This window comes from Diorhabda carinulata, chromosome 4 (assembly GCF_026250575.1).
Source record: "Diorhabda carinulata isolate Delta chromosome 4, icDioCari1.1, whole genome shotgun sequence".
NCBI classification, from domain to species: domain Eukaryota; kingdom Metazoa; phylum Arthropoda; class Insecta; order Coleoptera; family Chrysomelidae; genus Diorhabda; species Diorhabda carinulata.
Genome location: NC_079463.1, coordinates 29,438,098 through 29,461,588, shown reverse-complemented (window position 1 = coordinate 29,461,588; position 23,491 = coordinate 29,438,098). Strand labels below are relative to the sequence as shown.

General features: G+C 33.1%; 1 protein-coding gene across 3 annotated transcripts in view; it reads right to left on the bottom strand.

Moving 5' to 3' along the window:
• LOC130893358 (hemicentin-2-like) overlaps nt 1–23,491 on the bottom strand; it is a 482,155-nt gene that overhangs the window by 382,960 nt on the left and 75,704 nt on the right. For all 3 annotated transcript variants that reach the window (XM_057799386.1, XM_057799387.1, XM_057799388.1), the window contains one exon: nt 11,095–11,571. In XM_057799386.1, the coding sequence (XP_057655369.1) occupies nt 11,095–11,488 (394 nt within the window). In that variant the 5' untranslated portion in view covers nt 11,489–11,571. The remainder of the gene's footprint in view (nt 1–11,094; nt 11,572–23,491) is intronic.

The window sequence follows — 23,491 nt, the reverse complement described above, 5'->3', positions numbered from 1 at the left end:
TTTTCCGGAAAAATAATGGATCACCCTATTTATTTTGTTTTTAGAAATCCTTAATAAATATGATCAGTTTGGCTCGCTTCTTTAATCTTCATTTTCAACAATTAAAAATAAATATAATGGGGAAATAATGACTTTATTATGCTTTTGCGACTATAATGTGTCCGAAAAAGAAAAAAAAAATAATCTGCGCATATACTAGAGCTGTTGAAACTTTTTTCCTCTATAGAATTGTTTCTCAAATTGCTAATAACACTGGAGTGGTAGCAAAAATATTATAAAATGAATTTAATCCTCTTTTCCATTTTCTACCAATGCTTTGTATTTTAATAAAACGAGTACAAATTTCTTTTCTGTTGATAACTATACCGGGATTTAAAATCTGGAAAGTGTACATTTGAAAGCAAATGAGTCGGCTTCGTTTTGATAGGTATTCACGAAGTCACTGAGAAGAATAGAATTATTTACAACAATACTTGTATGTACAAAAATAAATAAGATATTTCCACAAAGTAGTCTATTCATGGAGTTGTAATTTTTTTTATCTGTGTAAAGTAATGCCAAGTCAGATCGTGGGAGGTTGAATGCAAAAATAAGAGGCGAAAAAACTGTTAAAGCCTCTTTTTATGCATAATACTGAATGCGAATAAATTTGCATAAAACAGAAGGGTGGAATCCAGAGAAGGCTCTTCCATTATACTTATGACATCGTTGAAATTACAAAAATAAACTGTTTTACATTGCTAATTTGTAGGAGAAGAGGGAAGAAAATATAGGTTAAACAGAGAAGTGAGAATAGGAAATCAAATTTGGGACAGGTGTATGACTATAAACAAATTATTTTGATAAAGTGGGGCTTCTTAATATCTCATACACTTGACATAAAATCACATGGGATTAATAATAGTCTGAGAAACTGAAAAAACTCACTTCAATAGAGAATCAAACTTCAATACTTCAAATAGGGGTAGAGAGCTTGTAAAAAATGTCATGTGTATTCATAAAAATAATTAATATTGATACTAATAATATAATACGACATCACCCGATGCCTAATTGCTACTCTTTCTTGTCACTGTAGTTCTTATCAAGATTTCGTAAACTAATTGATTCTTGCATGCATCCATGCATCCATGATAATCTTGTTCGATGGTTTATTATTCTTTGCACGGTCTATTCTGAGAAATTGACACTCGATGTGGTTATGAACGATAATAAGTATTAGATTGACAAAATAAGAAAATGGGCTTCGATTCCGAAAATAATTTAAGTGGTGATTTGTTACAAGAATGTGAATTTTTAAGATTATGGAAAATATTTTTAATTTCAAAATTATTATATCGATTTTTCAAGATATGAAATATTGAAAACGTACTTTTGAAAACTGTCGAGCTGAAATTCTCACCAAAGAAAATTCTTAGAAGATACACAGGTGGAAAGATATTCAGAATGATAATGTCATATATTTTTGAAAATTTGCTATAAATGAATTTGGATTCAGAAAAATATAAGAAAATTAAGAAAAATATTGTAAATAATAATATTAAAACCCTAGCGATGTTGGTCTCACAAATTGGTATCGATTGTAGGATAACTTTTAAGTGAATAACCCAGCAAGAAATCGAGTGAATTGTTGGTTGCCGAGCTTAGAATGTAGTTGAAAGACAGAGTTGGAAACCGGAACCGCCGATGAGAATAGGGAAATTGCTGCTGCAATGCTAAGAGGTTTCAAATGTGAGGTTGGAATATGTAAACCTCATTAGGCGGTGTTGATTTTTGTCTATCTAGAGTGATTGATGAAAGAAACCATTTCAATGAAGAAAACCGTCTGTGCATTCATATAAATATTTCATGTTTTTACTAATATAAGTAGAAAGCACCTCAAGGTTCTTAAATATGTAATTTGGTGTTCATAACGTCCTACGAGATCACCCGATGCCTAATTGCCACTATTCCATGCATCCATGATAAGATTTCTCTTCTCTCCTTTCTACTCTCCTGTGGAATCCACTTAGTTCATATTTTTTTTGCAATCTTCCCTATAATTGTTTCTTTTGATATTGGTATGCTATCATAGGCCTTTTGTAAACTCATAAACATTAAGTGTACTGGTCCATTTCTTCCTGTTTTCTTCTTCGTCAATTGATACGTTATCTGTACAGGACCTTCTAGCTCTAAACCCTACATGTTCTTCTTCGTAATTAGTATCTTCCTGCTGTATAAGATGCCTTATTTATCTTGTTTATACCTTGCTCATTGTAGTTGTTACCAATTTCTTACAATAATTGTTGCATTTATTTCAATTTGTTGCCCATTTCTCCTTCAATTTGTATCACTGACTATCCTCGATTAAACAGAAGTGTACTTAATGCTGAACCCATTCATGTGCGTGTAGTATCTGTAGTGTAGATGTGTAAGTATTTCCGTTATTCTGCTAAGGAGTTTCCATGTTTCACTGCACTTTCACCATCCTATCTAGTTTTTGGTATTTTCTGTTCCAAGCTTCCCTTTCTTCCCTCTTCCTGTCTTTTTTTGATGATCTTGTTCATTCTTTGTGTTCGACCATCTCAAACAAATTGATGAACAAAAAATGAGGAAGTTCATAACTTATTTTATGACCTTAAGCAATGCGTATATCTGTGTACGTCCCTCGGCGAACCTGATGATTATTATATCCCTATCAATTTTTAATAAGTAAGATATTTTGAATTATTGTGGCTTTTTAAAGTGTTTAAAAATCTATTCCAAAGATCCAGTTATATGTACGAGTGTTGTCTGGAAAGTTGCCGACCTATCAAAGAAATAAGACATTTTTTTTTATAATCATTTTTATTCAGTTGAGTCTCCTTTTAAATCTATAACCTTTTTCCACACACTTCTTCATTCTTCCACATAATAGTTGCAGACGTTCTTCTGAAAATAGATGTTTACGTTTACGATAAGTTTTTTTTTCTGGTGAAAATCTCTCTTCAGATCTGGTGAAGACGGTGGGAGGTCCTTCGGAAATGGAAAATCACTTACTTTGACTCCAGATCCGGTCGCTTCTTCACAATATCTCCCTTTACATTATCTCTTCTGTCATTGTTTCACTTTTTTAGAGGTAATCGATGAAGACAACTACACTACACGAAATAAACACATGAACAACATCAAAAAATTGTCGCTATCACTTTTTCGGCCGATGAAACTGTCTTTGAAATCCACTGTTTTTAGTTACCGACCATAAAAATTTTATTCATATTGCTCAAACCGCGTATATAGTGTCTGATAAATGTTCATTCAAATACGCGGATAGCTTACACATGCATAATTCTTCAGTTAGTTTATGGCAAATGTTAATAACTTCTTCCACTCGAAACCGAAAAATTTGATAAGATCTCAGTAACGATTCTAAAACGTACTCTACCTACATTCTACAACACCTTCTTAAGGTTGAAATTAAAGTAATTTTACTGATTTTGTGCTGTCACTATTTCTTATATTTGCTAGTATATTTTCCTAATATCTTTTCAACTTTGCTTTCAAATATAATATAGTACTCAAAAAATTTCAATTATCTTCCATGCTTTCCTTTTATCTTAAGCATAAAAATGAATAGAAAAAAAGTATGTGCAAATATATGTCGTCTCTAATATTCAAAACTGCTGACATTTTCAGGTCGCAAACTCTACAGACAAATCTCGTTTACATACCAAGCGCGTTACAAATTTTCTAGATATATGGAATTGAGTTAAACCTAATATAAACATTCCTTGTATATACATTAATTGCTCTCCATTTTACGTTTGATTTTCAAAACCATTGAGTAAATTTTTTAAAAACAAACTCAAAATTTCAAATGCAAAAAAAAATTAAATTTTTGCTTGTATTTTGCTAAAATTGCCGGATTGCTGCTTATTGGAGTGTTAGCGATAGGAAAAAGATTACTTCCACCTGCATAAAAGATCGACCGCACTAGCAAATCAGAGTTGAGGTGAGATAAGCAAAGAAAAATCGTAGAAAGTGGACAAATGTTATGGAATGCTTCGACTTAGCGAACATGACCCATGACTCATACAGCGAAAGGATACCTGGTTTAGCCACCTCAACCAGAAGCTATCTGGACTTGGATATACCTTCAGAGGTTCTAAAATAGATATTTACTGTAGTGCCCAACCTGTACGGGAGTCAACGAGAGTTCCGAGCTAGTATTTTTCGTATTCTCGCGCTTATCATGCTTCGACGTAGCTGTTGAGCTGCACTTGGAAGTTATGCTCTTAACAGAAACTGCCTAGGCCTCAATGAGAACGTTCTCCTCTGAGATATTGAAGAAAATTTACTCTGAAGAGAATAAAAGGAAGTAATGCTTAAGGGTGATTCCTCGGGAGAAGTAGAAGCCATAGATAGAGGAGATCTTTAATCGGTAATCAATGCGATATACTAGGCAGAACACCAAGATTATTTACAGAAACCTCTATAAAAAACGCATCCAAATCCAAGGACTCTACAAGAAACAAATTAGTAGCATTTAATTGAAAACAAAAACTGGATACAAAAAATATCAGAAACCCTTCTAATGTCTCGTTCTCTCTCTCAAAAACATGATAAAGTATGACCAACTCTCATCTAGTAGCCCCAGTACATCATTATAAAACTTTGTTAATCTATTCATATAGATATGATCCGTGACATAAAGCATGATTGGATTTTGAGAAATATCGATTCTGATCTCTATCCTATTATTTTATGGAGGTCATGGACTATAATGAATTATGCATGTCTTGTTCATTGCGACAGTAGGGAGAATGGAAATTAAAATGGAATCTGCTTGATATCGCACAAATCATAAAGTAGATAAGTGAAGAATGAAAGTGGGTTGTTAGCTCGATGGTTTATTATACTTTGCACGGTCTATTCTAATATGAAATTGATACTCGATGAGGTTATTATGAACGATAATAAGTATGAGATTGACAAAATAAGAAAACGGGCTTCGATTCCGAAAATTTGAGTTGTTTTTTGATATAATATTGTAAATTGTCGACTTTATCGAAAATATTCACAATTTCAAAATTATTATATCGATATTTCAAGTCAATTATAAGTCCGGGAAGTGATTTACTATGGTACGAGATTAAGTCTTCGAAAAGGTACGAAAAAGAATATGCCATGTTTTGAGACTGGCAAAGAAATACGAGGTAAAAAGTGGTGATGAAAATGTGATGTCTGATTTGTTTTGTTGATGTGGAATTCTTTTGCTTGCTTTTTAGAAGCATTCTTTTCAAACCTCAAAAATATCAAATAGCTCTTCATTATGGTCTAAATACTCCATGATCAAATCAATGATTATGGTTAATGAGAATGTCAATATTTCCCGTTAGTTTAGGTTAATAGCTTTTTTGACAAAAACAAAGTGAAGACTACCATCCAAACCAGTCGAAGATGCTAACATTTATAAGGGACGCCTCAGACAAAGACTATTTACTGGTGAAAGATATCGCATTAATTGGCATTGTCGCAGATAGTCGAAGGGGAGACATTTATAATTTAGAAGTAAACGATGTAGAGGATACTGGTTCTCAGTTGGTGGTTCGTATTAATAACAAAGTTGGCGGAGCACCTAAAAAAATAGCTGAATTCCTCAATCTTGACCGGACGTTGCTGCAGAGGGACTTCGTCAACGCTTTTGGCCAACGCTAGGGCTGATATCAATATTTTAAAACGGCATGGTGGCTGAAAGAGTTCATCAGCGACTGAAAAATATGTGGAAGAATCCGTCGAGAGCAAAAAGAAAATAGCAAGAATGATACAAGGGGGTGAATCTTTTGTACAAGTGTTAAACCAAAACCACACATCTCCCAGCATTACTGACAATAAAGAAGTACATTCAATAATTCCCACAATAAATGTTTCTGCTAAAAATAGTTGTACCATTAAAAAATTATACCAAAAGTTTTGTTATTGATGTTAATTGATTTTTTATTTCTAATTATTAAAAAAATTTCTTTTCAATGATATCGAGTTGATATTAGTACCAAAGAAAATGTGGAAAAATATCAGAAGATTGAAAAAACATTTTGTGTAGAATTTTATAAACAATTGTTTCTACCAATAATTGATAAATTGAAACCCTGGTGATGTTTGTCTCACAAATTGGTGTCGATTGTAGGGTAACTTTTAAGTGAATAACTCAGCAAGAAATCGAGTGAATTGTTGATTGCAGAGCTTAGAATATAGCTGAACGACAAAGCTGCAAACTGAAACTGCCGATGGGAATAGGGAAATTGGTGCTGATATGCTAATAGGTCTCAAATGTGAGGTTTGTATGTGTAAACCTCATTACATGGTGTTGCTTTATGTTTATCTTCTGAAGTTGATCTTATATGACGTTTTAATAGTGATAAAATTTGATTTAAAATTTGTGAAGGTCATAAAAGTACGAGAAGCTTTTCACAACGAGTAAACACCAATAATACATTTTGAACGACAACGCGTATACGTAAAAGTATCAATACTTTGCGGTGTATTTTTTACGAATAGCTGATTAAACAGAATAACTAGGTAAAAATTGAAATTGTTTGTTCGTGAAAATGTAGACAGCGCAAAAAAATGTTACCCGTATTACAGCGAGTATATTGGTTTCACGAGATTAAAAAGGCTTGAGAGTCGAAAAGTATAAGGATAATCAAAAAATATCTTCATAATCCAATGAATCAGTTTATTCCATTAGCAGATCAAATTATTCAATAAACTAAATATTGATTATTACTTTCGGTTCGTGAGGAAAATATAGTGTTTAAATCGATGAAGATAGAAAAATAGTCGTTCCTTATCTTCGTTCCTTGGGTTCTCCCAAAATTTTTCATTTGAACCCTGTAGGATAAAACTATCAAAAGATAATGTAGTTTTGTATATTAATAATACTAAAAAAGTGGTTTCTTCTTTTCTGTTTGTCATAACTATATTTCTATCAAAAACCGTATCCAGCCCCAACAAAAAAAAAACAATACAAGCAGCAACAGAATTATAAACGAGTTTGTTTTCAATGTAATATCAATAACTTCATCCCTATGATGTTTTATGACGAAAAAAAAATATTTTGTCAATATCAATAAATTTTTTGGAGCTGTTCTGCTCTAGTGGGTGGAAATTGAAAAACACAGCTTATGCAGTCCAATGATGGATCATTTCCGTGCCTGTAGTGCTCAAAAAATATCTCGGATAATTTAGATTTTCCACTCCCATCTACAGCAACATAAAAAAAAAAGAATTTGTATACGGCACGTCGCGTCGTTGTGATATGCCAAACAGTCGTTGTTAAAAACCGCAAAAAGAATAAACATTTGTTTATAGAAGAGAAAAATATGTGAATATTTTACTACTATGAGAATTGTTCCGTTCATTGCAGTATTTACAACGATTTTAGAACGAAAAATTTACGAATATTACTCATTATTATCACTAAATTCTTTCATAAATAATTAATCTTTACAGAATTTAGTCAAAATTTGCTTCAATGCGACAAGTTGCCAGGTCTTAGATATTTTGTAGTTTGATGATTGATACAGTCAATTATTTTTCTAATTTACATTTCGCTGTAGTGGACATAATCTTTATTAACTTCAGTGGTAACTTAAATACAATTTCAATATCGAGTAACTATTTTTATTTTCCCCTTGCCTGTCGAAAAATCTGCATGGCGGTCCAAGCTTACCACTGAAACGATTCTTTAATTGTTTCTGCTGAAGGATTAAACTTTGTTACCCAAAATCTCAAAGGTCATCTCTACGGTGATTCTGGATTTAGATCAATATTTGTCTGACTTCCTTGGTGTCCCAGGTTGCATGAAATCGATGAGGATCACCGCTTCCCGATCCCAAAACGAAATCGCCACAACCACTCCTGTCAATTAATTATTTGAATTTGTTTATTGGAGTTGAAGCAGAATGACGCCCATGTTTTGTTTCTTAGTTGGGTCAGAAACATTTCAAACAACCCTCCTTTATACACATTCGTTTTGCCAATTCATTTTTGTACGGATGAAGAATACTGAACATTTAGTAGTTGCACTATTCCGTCATGTATCAGAATCGCTATGTAAATTGATACAATATTGATTGCGAAACCCATGAAAATGTCATTACTTTTATTGTCGATGTTTAGGCATACATACGTGACCAATTAATCTAAAGCTCCCACAATATCGTTAATCGGATAACATTATTTTAGATGAAAAAATCCTGTCAATTTCAAGGTGAGTATAAATTAATGCGTAGAATCTGGTTGGCACAAAATAATGAGATGTAACGTAAGAAAAAATTTCTCATACGAGCCTTGTTTTCTGACTTTGCAGTTGCGAAATCAGAAACTCAGGGGCGGCTTATGCCCAATGGTTAACAACATTCATCAATTATGAGCCATAAATTATGAAAAACTATACCATCTGTACAAAATATGATGAAATGATTCTTAACACATTAATGGATGATTACGTATGTCCAAGTAGTGTGTTTGATGGAAAAATAATTTTTTAAAAGAGTCAATCTGTACAAAACAGCAAACAGTCGTCATGCAAAAAACAAAACAAAACACCTTTGGATAGATTTCTGCGTCTATTCTCTTTAATTTTCCCGTAGTGTATCTGTGATGTCGAATAGTAATCTCCAGTTACTGTTCTACCCTTATCCAAAAAATCAATTATGATTTCTCCAAAGCAATCCCAAAAAACTGAAGCAAGAACTTTTCCAGCAGATTTTTGGACACGAAACTTCTTAGGTCTTGGAGAACCAGAGTGTCGCCATTCCATCAATTGTTGCTTTATTGCTGGATCGCAGAAATGAATCCAAGTCTCATCCATAGTAACAATTCAGTTTAAGAAGTCTACATCGTTTTCAAATCGAACACAGATCGAACGCGATGCTTTTACCCTTGCACACTTTTGGTCAATATACAAACATTCCCCACACAAATTGGAGTGAACTATATGATGAACGCGTTCGTATGAAATATGCAGTGCTTCATATATCCGTTTTAGCCCAATTCGACGGTCTGATAAAATCATATCAGGAACTGCATCTATATTTTCGGGGACTGACACAGAAACTGGCCTTCCCGATCGGTCATCATCTTCAATAGAAAATTTACCTCTTTTGAAGCTTGCAGTCCAATTTTTCACAGTCGCATATGAAGGATATTAATCACCAAGGGTATTAAGCATAACTTAGTAAATCTGCTTCTAAGTACAGGTACTTAATGATGCTTGATACTCCAAATTTTCGATTTTCACAATTTTAACGTCAAACTTCACACTGACACTTCTAATAACTAATCATAAACATTTCATAGTAATTCAATACGTGTATTTCAATTTAGAGAGGTACTATCAGAGAGGCTAACAGGAGATCATCATCCTAGAGCTCTAAGCTGCAATATAATAAAATCCAAACTAGTTTGGGATTGCTTAGAAAAATCAAAAACTAGGCCATAGAAATAAAGTTACTCTACAATAGATTCTGGCACACACCGGAGCGAAAGGAAATGGAATAGCTGATATTCTCGCTAAAGCCGGGGCAGACAAGCCCCTCATGGGACCCGAACTCTTCTATGGTATCAGCAAAAGAACAATGGAAAAAGCTCTGGAAAAGAAGTAGTAGATAGGAGCAAAACCATTTATTAGGACAACCTAAGATAGAGAGAGACTCTTCTGGGAAACTATAACCAGAGTACATCTTCTGCACCTGAAGACGCTAGACCTAGCAGGTAATGAGGCGTGCAGATTTTGTTACACAGCGGACGAAACCTCTATCCACACTCTCTAAAAGTGTGAAACACTAAGGAACTCTGGAGCAGTACATCTGGGAGCGCATGAAATATAAGATCTCTAGCAATTAAAGCTATTAATGGATCAGTTGTAAACACTAGGTTTCCCAGTACCGCAGCAAGAAAGGGGGTCACCATAGATTTTGTAGTTCGCAGTGTATACGAGATCCGAAATCTATATATACATACAATACATGTATCTGATAACGTAATAATTTGTAATTATCGATGGTTGGCTGTTGTTATACAAGCTGTTGTTATACAAGCTCATCTTAACAATGTTTTCATCAAATTTAAGTGTTTGGAAAGAGGTTTAAGGTGGCGCTTTTCGTAGAAACGTAAAACAGAATTTTCAATACATTTTGAAACCTCTTTCTAAAGAGAAATGCTGAAATTATTTCACCTATCAGCGAATAGCGTATAAACTGCGATTTGCGAAACCAAGAATTAACCAACTGGCTTGTCGACATCAGCGACTCCAATAATTGAGAGGACACTGTAATTTTTGGGGTATTAACAAAGACATCCTACAAAACATTTAGCTGTGAAAATATAAAATTTGCATTTCGCGTATTGAGCTGGCATCATCAGGATGTCGAGGAAGTTTGAGTTCATGTTTGATTCGTTAGGTTTTTGAATCCAATCTGTATCTTTGTTTCTTTGGGCATAACACCTGACCGGTGCCACGCTTTTGTTTCGTTCCGCCGGCCAAGAATAATACTCTTCTCATATAAATGCAGTAGTGCAATGAAGACCAGAAAATGGGTTAATGTGGAGAGAATAATCAACAATTTTACGAATCAATCACAAATTCACAATTCTCTATAATATTCTTGTTGATTTTCATGAAATAAACCGCAATTTTTTTTCAAATTCTTGTATAATATCGATTCAATTTTGTTTTTTTCACTGTACTTGTTACAAAACTGGATGAATTTTCAAATTTTGATTCAATTTTTGCAAATAATTGAGTTGAAAATTTCTCCCGAACTTTTATTTCATTATGATAAAAAGCATGAAATTTTTTACAATTTTGATGAGTCCAGAATTTTTTGAACGGGCAAAAGGGAAAGAAATAGAATGAAGGATTAGAATTACGATTACCTCAAGCTATATTTGCGTCGTAAACTATAGAAATTCATTGGGGAGATCAGGAAAATGATTGGGGGTTATTCTCCAACCTAATTTTTTTGTATTATAGCATGTTTAGCATTTATAAAATGAACAAAAATCTATTATTTGTATTAAACATCGTATAACTTTGATCAAAATGACTAACATCTATTACAAATTACTCACCAATGATTGTTAAGTTGACATGCGTGATTCTCGTTGACGATTTCATAAAGTCGACTTTGCAGTGAAAGACGTGCTCGTCGCTAAGTTTAGTTGGTGAAATACTCATAACGGCCCTATGATCGTCTAGAATCCGTAAAAAGTATCTGTTTTGTAGCGAAGGTTCCGCCCAACGTACCGGTTGATTACCACGAACGTCATATCTGTAAATGGGATTTTGCTCGACACCTTTATACCACAACACTACACTAACTTTGTCCGGAGCACCCGAAGGACTAAGGTTACACGGTAAGGAGGCACTACCTCCATCCGAAGCTTCTATGAATTCAGTAGCAGGTTCCGCTTCGCACGTAACTAGGAGTACTAGTATCGATACTACTAGTCCCGAAGTAGGCATTTTTTAACTACATGACCGGATTCCAGTTAGTGATAATTGAACTATAACAAATTCGTTTCTTTATTCACTTGTGCAATAAGTATCTGAAACAAGAAAGTACTTCAATAATCACTTTACAAAAAAATATAGGTAAGACAAAGTGGGGTCAGAAGAATAATAATAAAGTTAATTTTAAATTAGTGTTTATTTATAGAACCACATTTTGATATAAAAAAAAAACTTAAGCAAATCCGTTGTTGACTTAACTGAATTTATAGTGATATGACTCATATTACACCACAGACGTGTTTTGAACCACCCAACGGGATCACTGGAGCTATTGAGTCATTATATAAAAAAAATAAACTTAAATAGTTCAGATACTGTAGGATAAATTGCACTTATATTATAAGTACACATATCATTAACTCAATCTTGGCAACTGGTGTTTGCCATCAAATAGTCTTTATAATTCTTCTGAGCAAGTATAAACTCCACAGGAACTGAGTTTCCAGTTGCTAATACATCCGCTGCTATTACTTTACCTAGTTTCAAGACTGTTGGAATACCAGTTTTGTCGATATTTCACATTCTGAAAGCTGGGAACTGATATTTGTCCATAAATGTATCTAACTTGTAATGACACAAACTTCCATAAGATAGTCTTTTAATATATTTTCTTGTTCAGTTGAAAAAGCTTGACGTATGTTTATGTAGTCCTTAAAAACATCAGATTCAAAGTTACCTTTTAACTTATCAATATACCACTAAATTGTAGTTCTATCTATTTTGTTATCTTTAGCAGCTTGCAGAAGCTTGAATCTCTAAGGTCTTCATCTACAGTTTCGTCAATTCTCCACCAATATTAGCAAAATCGTTCTTCTCTTATTTGACTTTGAATGTACAGTATTCCATTTAAGAGAGTACTACTGAGTTAAAATTTTTGGAACCGCTAGCGATATTCATACTTTTTATACCACCACTACACCAACACTCACAATTACACTGTCTGACGCGCGTTTCGATAACCAAGTTATCGTCTTCAGAGACTGAAGGTAAACTAAAATCTAAAGACGCGACTTACCTGTTTTATACTAAATTTTTCCACTGATAAACCCTAAACTATAGAGTGGGAAATTCCTTACAGCCCACTCCCACTCAAAGAATGAACATGAATATTCCCGTCAAGGAGTTTTTACTCGCTGGAATTAATTTTCGTGGGAGAGGGTTTATTGGTGGGGAAATTTAGTATAAAACAGGTAAGTCAAGTTTAGTCAATTAGATTTTAGTTTACCCTCAGTCTCTGAAGACGATAACTTGGTTATCGAAACGCGTGACAGACAGTATAATTGTGAGTGTTGGTGTAGTGGTTGTGTAAACACTGTATTCAGTAAGAGTGTACTAGCTCAACATAATGAGTTGGCAATAAATTTTCTTCGGTAGATCCCACTATTATATTTGATACATGATGTACTTGATTTATTGTGAAAGCCAAACTGGCGGGGTGGGATAACTACATTTTGATCAAGTATTGTTTGCATTCTTATTAATAGCATCTTCTAATTTCACTGGTTTTTCTGGATTGGGTATCATAATTACTTAATTCATCTCTCACTTTAATGGTAGATATAGAAGCCGGAATACCACATTTATAATGTTTGTAAGCTGCACAAAGACTTTTCTCGGTAACTGCTAAAATATTTGTTATCAAATTGCATACAGAAGCATTCTTGTAATTAATACTTTTTTCCAAAAATTTTAATTATCTTCTTAGTTATAGTAAGCGCTTCGTCTTCACAATTCACTTCTTCGTCAGAATCTGTGTCTAGGTTTGCCGTTTTTTCATTACGTGACCAATCCATTCGAATTCGCGGGATCTGTTCATTCTTTTTGTACATTTTCATTATAAACAGTCAGTGGTTTCCTGTTAGATAATGATTTAGTGATTTCTTTTTGATTTTGTCTCAATTTCTTGGTAAGGTTAGTTAGTAAGTTCTTATTTTCTGTAGCTCTGGTTCTTTGTCACGTTCTTCTGGCATTCCTTTGTCCTTGAATTAAAATCTAGTCCAGTGAGTACAGCTCAATTAGAACCAAAACCCACAAAAATTAGTTTGTCGCTGATTTTCTGGTTTTAGGTAGTTCTGAGGGTGCTCTATCGATACAATAAAAGTTAACATCAAAATTTTGGCCGCTAGGTGATATATTTTTATTTAATTTTTCAAAATTTATAATTTTGCAAATAACTCGGAATCTAAGCCGAATTTCGAAAAAAGTAAAGAGATTGAAAATGTAGTTAAAAAAATTTTCTACGAAAACGGTTCCCCGTGATTGTTTCCAAATCTCAAAATTACTCTTACAAAGAAGAAGCTCAAATATGATTTTTCCTAACCTCCAAAAAACTCTAAAATGCCAGAAATCCTCTTTTAAAATCTTGATTGTTGTAAGTACTCTAAACTTAAGTGTGGAACAGGGATAATCCTTAAAAACGCTATTCTTGTGAAAACTTTATTTAAACATTTATCAAAAATAGAGAAAATATTCAAAATCGAATATAAGAAATCAATTGCAATCTAGTCGATTTCATCATCACGCTCGAGCATTTCTTCCAAGAGAAATTCCGTGCTCGTCATGGTGTCATCACTGTCTTCTCCTGCAGGGCTGATTTCTCTGTCAAAAAAATCTTCTCCCTATAAGTCAGCAGGAATCAGATACGTGCATGAATTTTGTAAACATGACCCGTACAGGCTTCTACATAGCAGTCCAGCCTTCTTGCAAGTACACAACTTACTACAACCTTTTTGGCAGTTACAAAAAATCATTGTTAAGATCTCTGATGGCCCTGGTGGCTGACAAAATGTCTTGGAGAGCCATTCTTGAACCTGGAAATACACTCTTAAGCAATGCAATTTGGCTGCATCTGAGATTGGAGGAAGAGACCCTAGATTGACTATCGAGGTCAGAGATATTACGAAGTGCATTATATAAAAAATACTTATCAAACAAGAAGGTTTAAGACTGCGATAGACCTCATCAAATTTGCAAATCAAATTTAATACATTCAAATAGAAGAAGTTTATGAACATTCTGGCAATATGTCAATACTATTCCAACAACGTGCTGTTATAATATTCGTGTATGAGCGAGGCCAAACGTCATTTCAATTGAAATGTTTTGCTAATTGATGTTTACAGTGATTGGTTGCTCTTATATCATAATTCGCTAATATATAGAAAGTAGGTCAACAGAAACGATATAAATATTTTTCAACGGTCAACACTTAAATTTGATCATAACAGAGGCCACCAAAATGGAAATAAACCGCTATTAGTTTTAACGTCCATATAGAAAAACAACATATTTTTTATTTGCAACTAGCTATTAAATACATTATTTTTCTCTCGACTGAATATGCTTAATACTGAAGTAACTCCAAACTAAAAATAATAATAACAATTAAAGATGCGCAAATAAGTCCAACTCAAACATTGCTGCCCATCTTCTTCCAGTCTACGCTTTTAACTCGCAATTTATCGAGTCACATTTACGACAGGTGTAACTTCTAGTAAAACTCAAATGACCGAACTGTAAGGATATTTTTGTATAATTGCTACCTGAAGACTGTTTACATTCAAATCGGGACTAATATACTTCTTTGTAAGTACTTTTGACGCGAGAATAATGAGACTGCTCTCAGGGTATGTTTACTAATTGGTTTTATAACAAGCTTCTTATCATCATGTGTGAATTTTCCTGTGCGAATCCTTATATCTTTAAGAACCAATTTTCAGCTTTTTATCTCTTATATAATGGTCTTCAAATGTACTTTTGTGAAATTAAGCGATATCAACCACTCCATCTGGAAAGCTATAGTTGGTAATTTGGGGATGTCTGCTACAAGTATCTTTATATGAGCCGTGTCTTCTTTTCACGTCAGTAAACTATATATCATGATATATATTCCACGAACGTCAGGTCTGCACTCATATTATATTTTAAAAGTCTATCTTCATAATTCAATGATTGGATTTCAAATTTGCATTTACATGTTACCTGTATGGAAAAAAACGGATGAAATTACAAACGTTTCACTAAGAGTAATGATTATAGGCACATTTATAATTAAACATAGTCATTACTAACCATTTAAAACTATTTTTTCTGATGATTCGTCTGAAAGTACCAGAAATTCTAGCCATATATTCACACGCTAGTCGCGGTATTATTTACACACGAATAAATATATTGAAAGCTATAACTGGCTTCTTTTCTCACCTAAGGAATTTCCATTTGTTTGTTTATATGACTGACTAGCATTCTTGCATTCGAATCTGTTTATCAAGCATTCTACCTAAGCCTTATTTGTGATGTCCTGAATCCATTTTGGTATTAATCATCCTCTACAGCCGTATAGACATATAATTTAGTGATATACGAAATGCATGAAGTCACGAACCACACTGCAATACACTCTACGTAGTATGGCATTTGACTACTGTAACAAAATTTAACAACAAAAACTTGAACGATAATATTTAATAGCCGTGGATAAAATATAATATTCTACTCGCGTATAATGAAATATTATTCACTTCGTGATTTATTCCATTCGCTAGCGCTCATGGCAGTAAAGTTCGTATCGTGATTAATAATAATAATATACTAATAATAACTACTATAACTTCATGGAATTATTTGTATATATTTTTTTTGTTGATGATAGTAAGATGAAAAGTTTTATTTCCAAGTATGTACTACAAATATAAATTTCATGTAAAAATGCCACGACAATCAAAGAGAGTTCTTCTAGGAGTAAATCGTTCAAGATTTTGGTCTTTAATCAATATAGATTTCCGCATGTCTGGTCGATCTGACAATTTTAGATATTCGCCAGACCCCTGTCATTTCCAAACGGTCGAAAAAATCCACAAAGAATTTTATTAATATTTCATGTAAACCGATCCTCTGTTTTTGCGAAACCGGATTTTGTTGGATATTGGCGAGAAAACGTAATCAGACATTAGCGAAATGCTTCGAAAATAAATTGCTTTGGATTTGGGAGAAAAAGATATACGTATGCATAAAACATAAAACTGTTGAAAGCGTGTGAAGAAACTACTAATAAAGGGCTGTTATAATAAAAAAAAAATGTGACTCCAGCAGTTTTTTATTTCAGGGATCCGTAATTAACAATAAATGGAAACCAGCAAGACTAGCTACAACGGGAGCATTTTATGAAATTAAAAAAATCTTTGCATCCAGATGTTAACCTTAATCTGCCTATGAGGATGAATACAACAAAATAAAACAAGTGAATTAGAATTATTTGATCATGTGGTGCGCAAATGTAAAGTACGATTTTCTTCATTTGGTGATGCAAGGCAAAATAATGGGTAGGAGACGTATAGGTCGTCGCATTCGGCTATAGTTCTGGAAATAAACATCTCAGCTACTCTACGCAGCATTGAATGAAGCAATGAGATTCAATATGATAGCCAACATTAGAGTCAACAATCGATAACAGTCACTGTACGCAAAGAAGAGTTTTTTCTACTAACTTCATTGAAGTACAGTTAGAGAGATTCCAATATGGAAAATAGTAATATCCAGACTTTACCCTGATCCAATGGAACAGAGAAGATTGAAAAGACGCTGGCCAGAAGACCGAATAGAGTGATCTACGGAGACACATCAGTGGATGGTCCCCGCCTCAAGTAATTTAGCAAGAAACCATATCATTCACTCATTACATTTTTTGAGTAGATTGTAAATTTGCGATTAAATTATTATTACCAACAACGTCACACTGGAAACATCATTATCCTCGATTGCCATTTTTCGGGTTGTAGCTACAAGGTGAATGTTCTAGATACAAGGTTTTTTATAATTTTATTGACGCGTATCTAATGGTACGTGACTGTTAACCAAGTCAAATTTCATGTATATGATTTATCGTAGCCTAGACTCAGCCTTACTATTTTTTAACGATATTCTGGTTTAACAACTGTCTCACAATGATCATTTTATCGAACAGATCCTGGCGCTTCTTTTGAATTTCTTTTTGTAATCGTATTAATTATTCACAGTACAGAAAATCTGAGCAGGTTTCAATATGATGTAGTGTATAATTTCAAGTTCATATAAAAAAAATTTCACTTTCCAATAAATCATCATAATAGCACTACAGCTCTGAAGAGATTTCCGTACCTTTTTCTTGGTGACAGCAGTTTTGCAGATCCTGTTTCAACACTCCTTCTATGCTTAGGGATTTTGGTGGTCCTTTTTACTGTTGTCCTTTCTCAATTTCCTCAATTTTCAGACAGGAAATTTATATTGAGTAAATTTTACTCATTTGCTATCGAATTATGATTCTATGGATTCTATTTAAAAATTTTCCAGTGTTTTATTTCAGGAAAAATGTATTTGTCTGGTTCATGTTTTTTGTAGCAATTCCAAACACTTCAAAAGCTTCATCTAGAGCAAATGATGATGTTGCTAGTGATGAGTCGTCGTAAAAAACTCACAATATGTCCAAAATAGAAATTACCTTGTGGAAGGTTATCTTCATCGAATTTCTATTGATTCTAGTGTCCTGAGCGTCTTTACTGAGTTCTTTACTCTATTTTCCTACTCTTTCTTTCATTGTTTGTAAAGAATATTCCAGTTCCCAAAAGTTTTCTAGAAAAACTTGAACAAATCTTAACACTTTCTTCAACTTCACTATATTAAAATATTGTTCACTAAACTAGAGTATGCTTTAGGGCTAAGAACCTCCGATGAGATTTACAATATCTTTCTCAAAAATTGAGTCTATCCTACGTTGTTTTTGGTCCGTAAAGTCTGTAATCACTCTATGATTTAGATTGTCTATTTCTGACAACTTTTTTCACAGAGCTGTTGGTTTCTAATAATTTTTCAGTGCCTTCCAATATATCTGATATATGGTTAAGACTAGGATTTAAGATTTCAAATAATTTTATCAAGTGCTCACTTCTGTGTATGTTTGTATTGGGGTACCATAAACATCGCGACCCAAAGGATCTATCGTGTCTTATTTTCTTTCTATGATACTAAAGATCCTCAATGTTTACAGATGATCCCACTCTTTTTAAAAAGTTCAGAATGTGGAATGGCTCTAACTTGCAGAGATCTTCGACTTCATTTCATATACTCCCAAGTGGAATGCTCTTGAGTCTCACACTTGAATTTTGATGAAGGTTTGATCTTTTGCACCACAAAATCTGCATCCAGAATTTTCTGCTAATATTAGCATTTTATTACTTAAATGTGGCTTTTCAATAATGTCAACTTCGTCAGCGTATACTCAAATATGATAAGTCGTGAGGAAATTATATCCTCAGGAGTTGATCTTTGAGTTTCTCATACTGTTTTCAAAACAATATTAAAAAGTATACGAGTGACGAACGAGTGGAAATCCAGCTTCACCTGCAATTCAAATTCTAGTTTTAGAATTCTCAAAGGTATCTAGATAAATAAGTTTGGATAGGATGTGTAGCTCCTTTATAGCCTCCGACAGTTTAATCTTACATATTTATATATATTATTTTGATGGGACGTCAAACTAATTTCAAATATGCAATAAAATACAGGGTGTTTCACATAAAAACATGACAGGTGGATATGGCACAGCCTTCTGGAACACCCAGAAGATTAATGATAACTATATTTTTTCAAATTTTCAAATTGATATCTCAAAAGAGAAAATTATTTCATAACCTCTTAGAAGAAGACCAATCCTCTAATAGTTGGAGCAGGTCTTTTTTAAAAATAGTGCAAATGCTACTTGTACCCTAACCAATTGAAATCTGTTCATAACTCTAAATGTTAACGGTTAAATTGAGAAAATGTTTTGATATCATTTTCTTCGAAGACAATATATCGGATCCAGGTATTTTGCAATGCTTCAGTTTTCTAATGACTAATTTAATTTGATTTAAATGATAAATGAAAAATGAAAAACCTCGTAGAACAAATCACAACCCTATATTATTGTAATGGAGAAGTCAAGCTGTTCTCAAATATGCGATAAAATATAGGGGGTTTCTTTTAAAACTGAAGACTAATTATAGCTATGATGATGATGACACTGAGCTTTATCACACTAATCATTCATCCTTCAAATACAAAAATATTTTGAGATAATTTTCTTGGAAGGCAATCTATCGGATCCAGGTATTTTGCATACTTCTAATGGCTAGTTTGATTTCCTCCATTGACAAAATATTGCGATATGAAGCACGGTTATTATTTCCATCGAAACACTCGATATTTTCTTCCGTAAACTATTTTTTTAATTCTAATTATTTTTTACTCTACTTAACCTATAATATTCGTAATTCTCATATACCGTGCATACCTTTAAATCAAATTTTGTAGGTAAAAATAAAATATTAAAACTTCCTTAGCAGACAATTTTCGACTGATTCGTTATTAGTGTTAAACCTTCCAATAAGAAAACTAGGAAACTAAAATATTATGGTAACCGAGGTGTTTCCTTAAAATGGTTTGTATCTTACCCTGAATGTCGAATACAATTGGTATGATATAACGGTAAAGTTTCAAGCTAGCAATGGTATACCTCAGGGCTCAGTTTTGGGTCCAGTTCTTTTTTTTTTGGTATTCATTAATAATGTCACAGACAGTTCCGAAGATAGACAAAGACATTTCTGCCTAAAAGACCTTATTATTCTATCACAAAATTCTACAATTCATCATAGATTCAAAGAATGGCACAAGTAAGATATTATATATATAGAGTTCTCTGGCAAATGTTTAACTACATGTACCAAATGTGAAGCTTTTTGACGTTGTCTTCAGTTCGGGTCTCAAGCCCGCACGAGGGGTGTCAAACTGCTCTGATGAGACGTAATAAAGTCGAAACTAGTCAGTAGTTACACCCTCTCCATGCAATTGCTAAACAAAAAGGTAGATTTAAATCACCCTCCTCAAAGGCGTTGTAATTCAATATTCGCCGAGGCATTAGCCAGAAAAGTAGTTGTTTTCCCCTTTGAAGAACGGCGGAATACATTTTCGAAATATCGATTTTCGAAATTATTTCAGAGGTGAATAGTAGAAATCCTTTATTTCAATACATTTTGCACTTCTCATTAGCCATCGAAATCTATAGAGATAGAGAGAGAAATGCTTTATTGTCAAAAAATTGTACAATTTCTAGACAAAGGCTTGTAAAAAAGATACAAATATAATTTTCAATATATAGAAGAAAACCACAATGAGTAACGAAATTAATAGGTAACAGTAATAGGTGATAATTAGTATATGAGTCGTATATGAGTCCATAAAAAAATTAAACCAGTATACAGAACGTCCGGAATTAATCAATTGTTATCAGAATATAAGTCGAGTAGAAGACACTTTACAGTAAATAAACGGGAAAAGATTTGATTTCAATCGGCAAGTGATTGTGCATTTTTTTGCATTGTAAAATATTGAACCCTTAACTAATTTTGAACGTGGAGAACGTAGATGAAGGTCGTGCTCCGCGTTCTTGGGTGGATATTCGTGCAACGATCTTTCTGAAATTGGAGAAGCGCGATTACGAATTAGGCAAACGGATTCAAAGATCAATAAGGAAGGAAAAGTCAGAAGTTTTAATCTTCTAAAGAAATCCCTGCAGTGAGTCCTGCTTTTTAGAATAAGTAAATATCTAACAGCTCTCTTTCGTAGTTTGAAGATTCGCTCAAATTGAGTCGTACCACAAGTACCCCAGGAATGAAGGGCATATCGGAAATGCGACTCAAGAAAGTAAATAAGTTCAGTTCTTTGGATACTGATCTCAGCGCAAAGCAGAAGGAACTTAAATTTTCACATAAGGCAGTATTGCTGCTCCCATTTTTCACAACAAGCCCTAAGAATTTTACAAATTCAACGTCAATGCTGGTGTTATTTAATAAATAATATACCTAATAAGTCAAATTGTTATCTTATATTTTTTATATTTTCATATTATCCAATATAAAATTGTGTCGCTTTGTCGATAAAATTGTAATCTCACTCAACCAATACCTCACTATTAATGCTGTAAAGAGAAGAACTCGAACAAGATGAACACACACATAACTGTAGTAATAAACCGAAACTCCCCGGTATACCGTTCTGAAATAAGTTTTTGGGAAAGTTGATATAACTTCTGAACACTTTTGACAGTTACAATAATGGATTATGGAATCCTCTCGAGTATAACAACCATTTATTTTCTAAGTTTCAGGAAATCAAATTGTAACCACCCTATGAGCATCATGAGCATAAAATTTATGCGGGACAGCAGATTCTGATGGGCGGGAACTTCGACATATAGGTCAAGAGTTTGAAATAAGTATACGTAATAAAATCAAACTTGGAAATAGAATAGAATATAAAGGAAGCGGAAAAATTATGAAGTTGAGGTTTTTCAAGTGGATTTGTTGTCACTTTCTGAGAATCTAATGCTAAGCACAAGAATTGGAATTTGTTTGAGCGATTGGAAAACGCTTTGATTCTAAAAAATATAAAATACAATTTTTCTGCTTCTTACCGTTGTTTCTGAAAAGTTTTTATACTAAATAGTACGTGATAGTTTTTATGTCTGGCAAAAAAATATACATCCAGTATGTGACATCCGTTAAGTTATAAATTCAATTTCAACTCTGTAATCATTAATTTTCAAATGAGCGGGGCTTTCCAAACAGTTTCTCGATAAGAAAATAATAATATGATAATGTGCCATTTCACGAACTTGTACGTAAGATTACATACAACTCAATTGCACATTCTAAATGAAAATTATCAGTTAGCTTCGTTATTGACGTCTACCGAAGTACCTAGTCAATATACCTCGTACAGATCGGCATCTTCGATGTTCAATGATATTTTGATTGTTGTTTACTTGAAACTAAATTAAGGTAGAAAACTATTGTTTATTGAGAAATATTTTTTATGAAAAAGAAATTATCTAAGTGAAATTAGTAGTGTCAAATTTAAAGATTCCCTAATTATCTCGCAACTCCTGAACCATTTAAGATCTAAATAAATATATTTAAGTTAAACAATATATCTTTTATTTTATACTCCATTAACGGATTACCTAATTTCTGTCTTATGTTAATGTGACTATGAACAATCATAAATCTACCTATTTAACTTGTACCTACTATTGTATTCGTTAAGATTTATTGTAAACTGACGGGAACCAACCTCGTAGTTAAGCGATTTCATACGTCCCTTAGACATTTATTAACTTACCGTTATGTTTGTATTGATGTGACTCCGACGACCATAAATATAATTAATTATAGCTTTTGTATACAATAGGATTATTATTTAAGAGAGCATAAACGTGCATAGTGTATTCTAAATAGTCTTGACATACAAAGAGAACAGTAGTCAGATTATTTAAAACACTTTATATATTTAAATTCTATGTTAATGAATAGTTTATACAAAGTTATGAATTAAGTTATTTAACTCGCTGGTTGAACTAATTTCTTTAGCATTTATACCAGGTTGTCTCATCATAAATCGATTAATTGTTAGTTTTTTCTCAATTATGTATGCCTCAATTTCAAAGATAATCCTTTTGCGGTACATATATTTAGTTCCTAAATCTATTCTGTTGGTACGATTCCAAAAAGTCCAATGTAGGTGTGATGATTCCACGGATCTGAAGAGGTACGTATTAATATTGAAATATTAAGTACGTATTTGCTTTTCTAATAAATAATGACTCGAATTGAATATTTTCACAAACTTAAAATGATTGATTAGACATAGATATAAAAAGTTTGTATGTGTACTTCGACCTTAAAAATCGTTTCCACAAAACTAGCACGTGTTATTTATTTTTATTCTCTCAAAGTGTCAATTCACATGAAATTCTTTAAGCAGAAACCTTGTGATAATGGATAGGTTATTCCTGCTTAGATTGAAGTATTTATTCGATCCTTCGCTATCATAGTTCCCGAGAAAAATTCTCGAGGGTCTCACATGGCATATATTCAAGAGCTACTC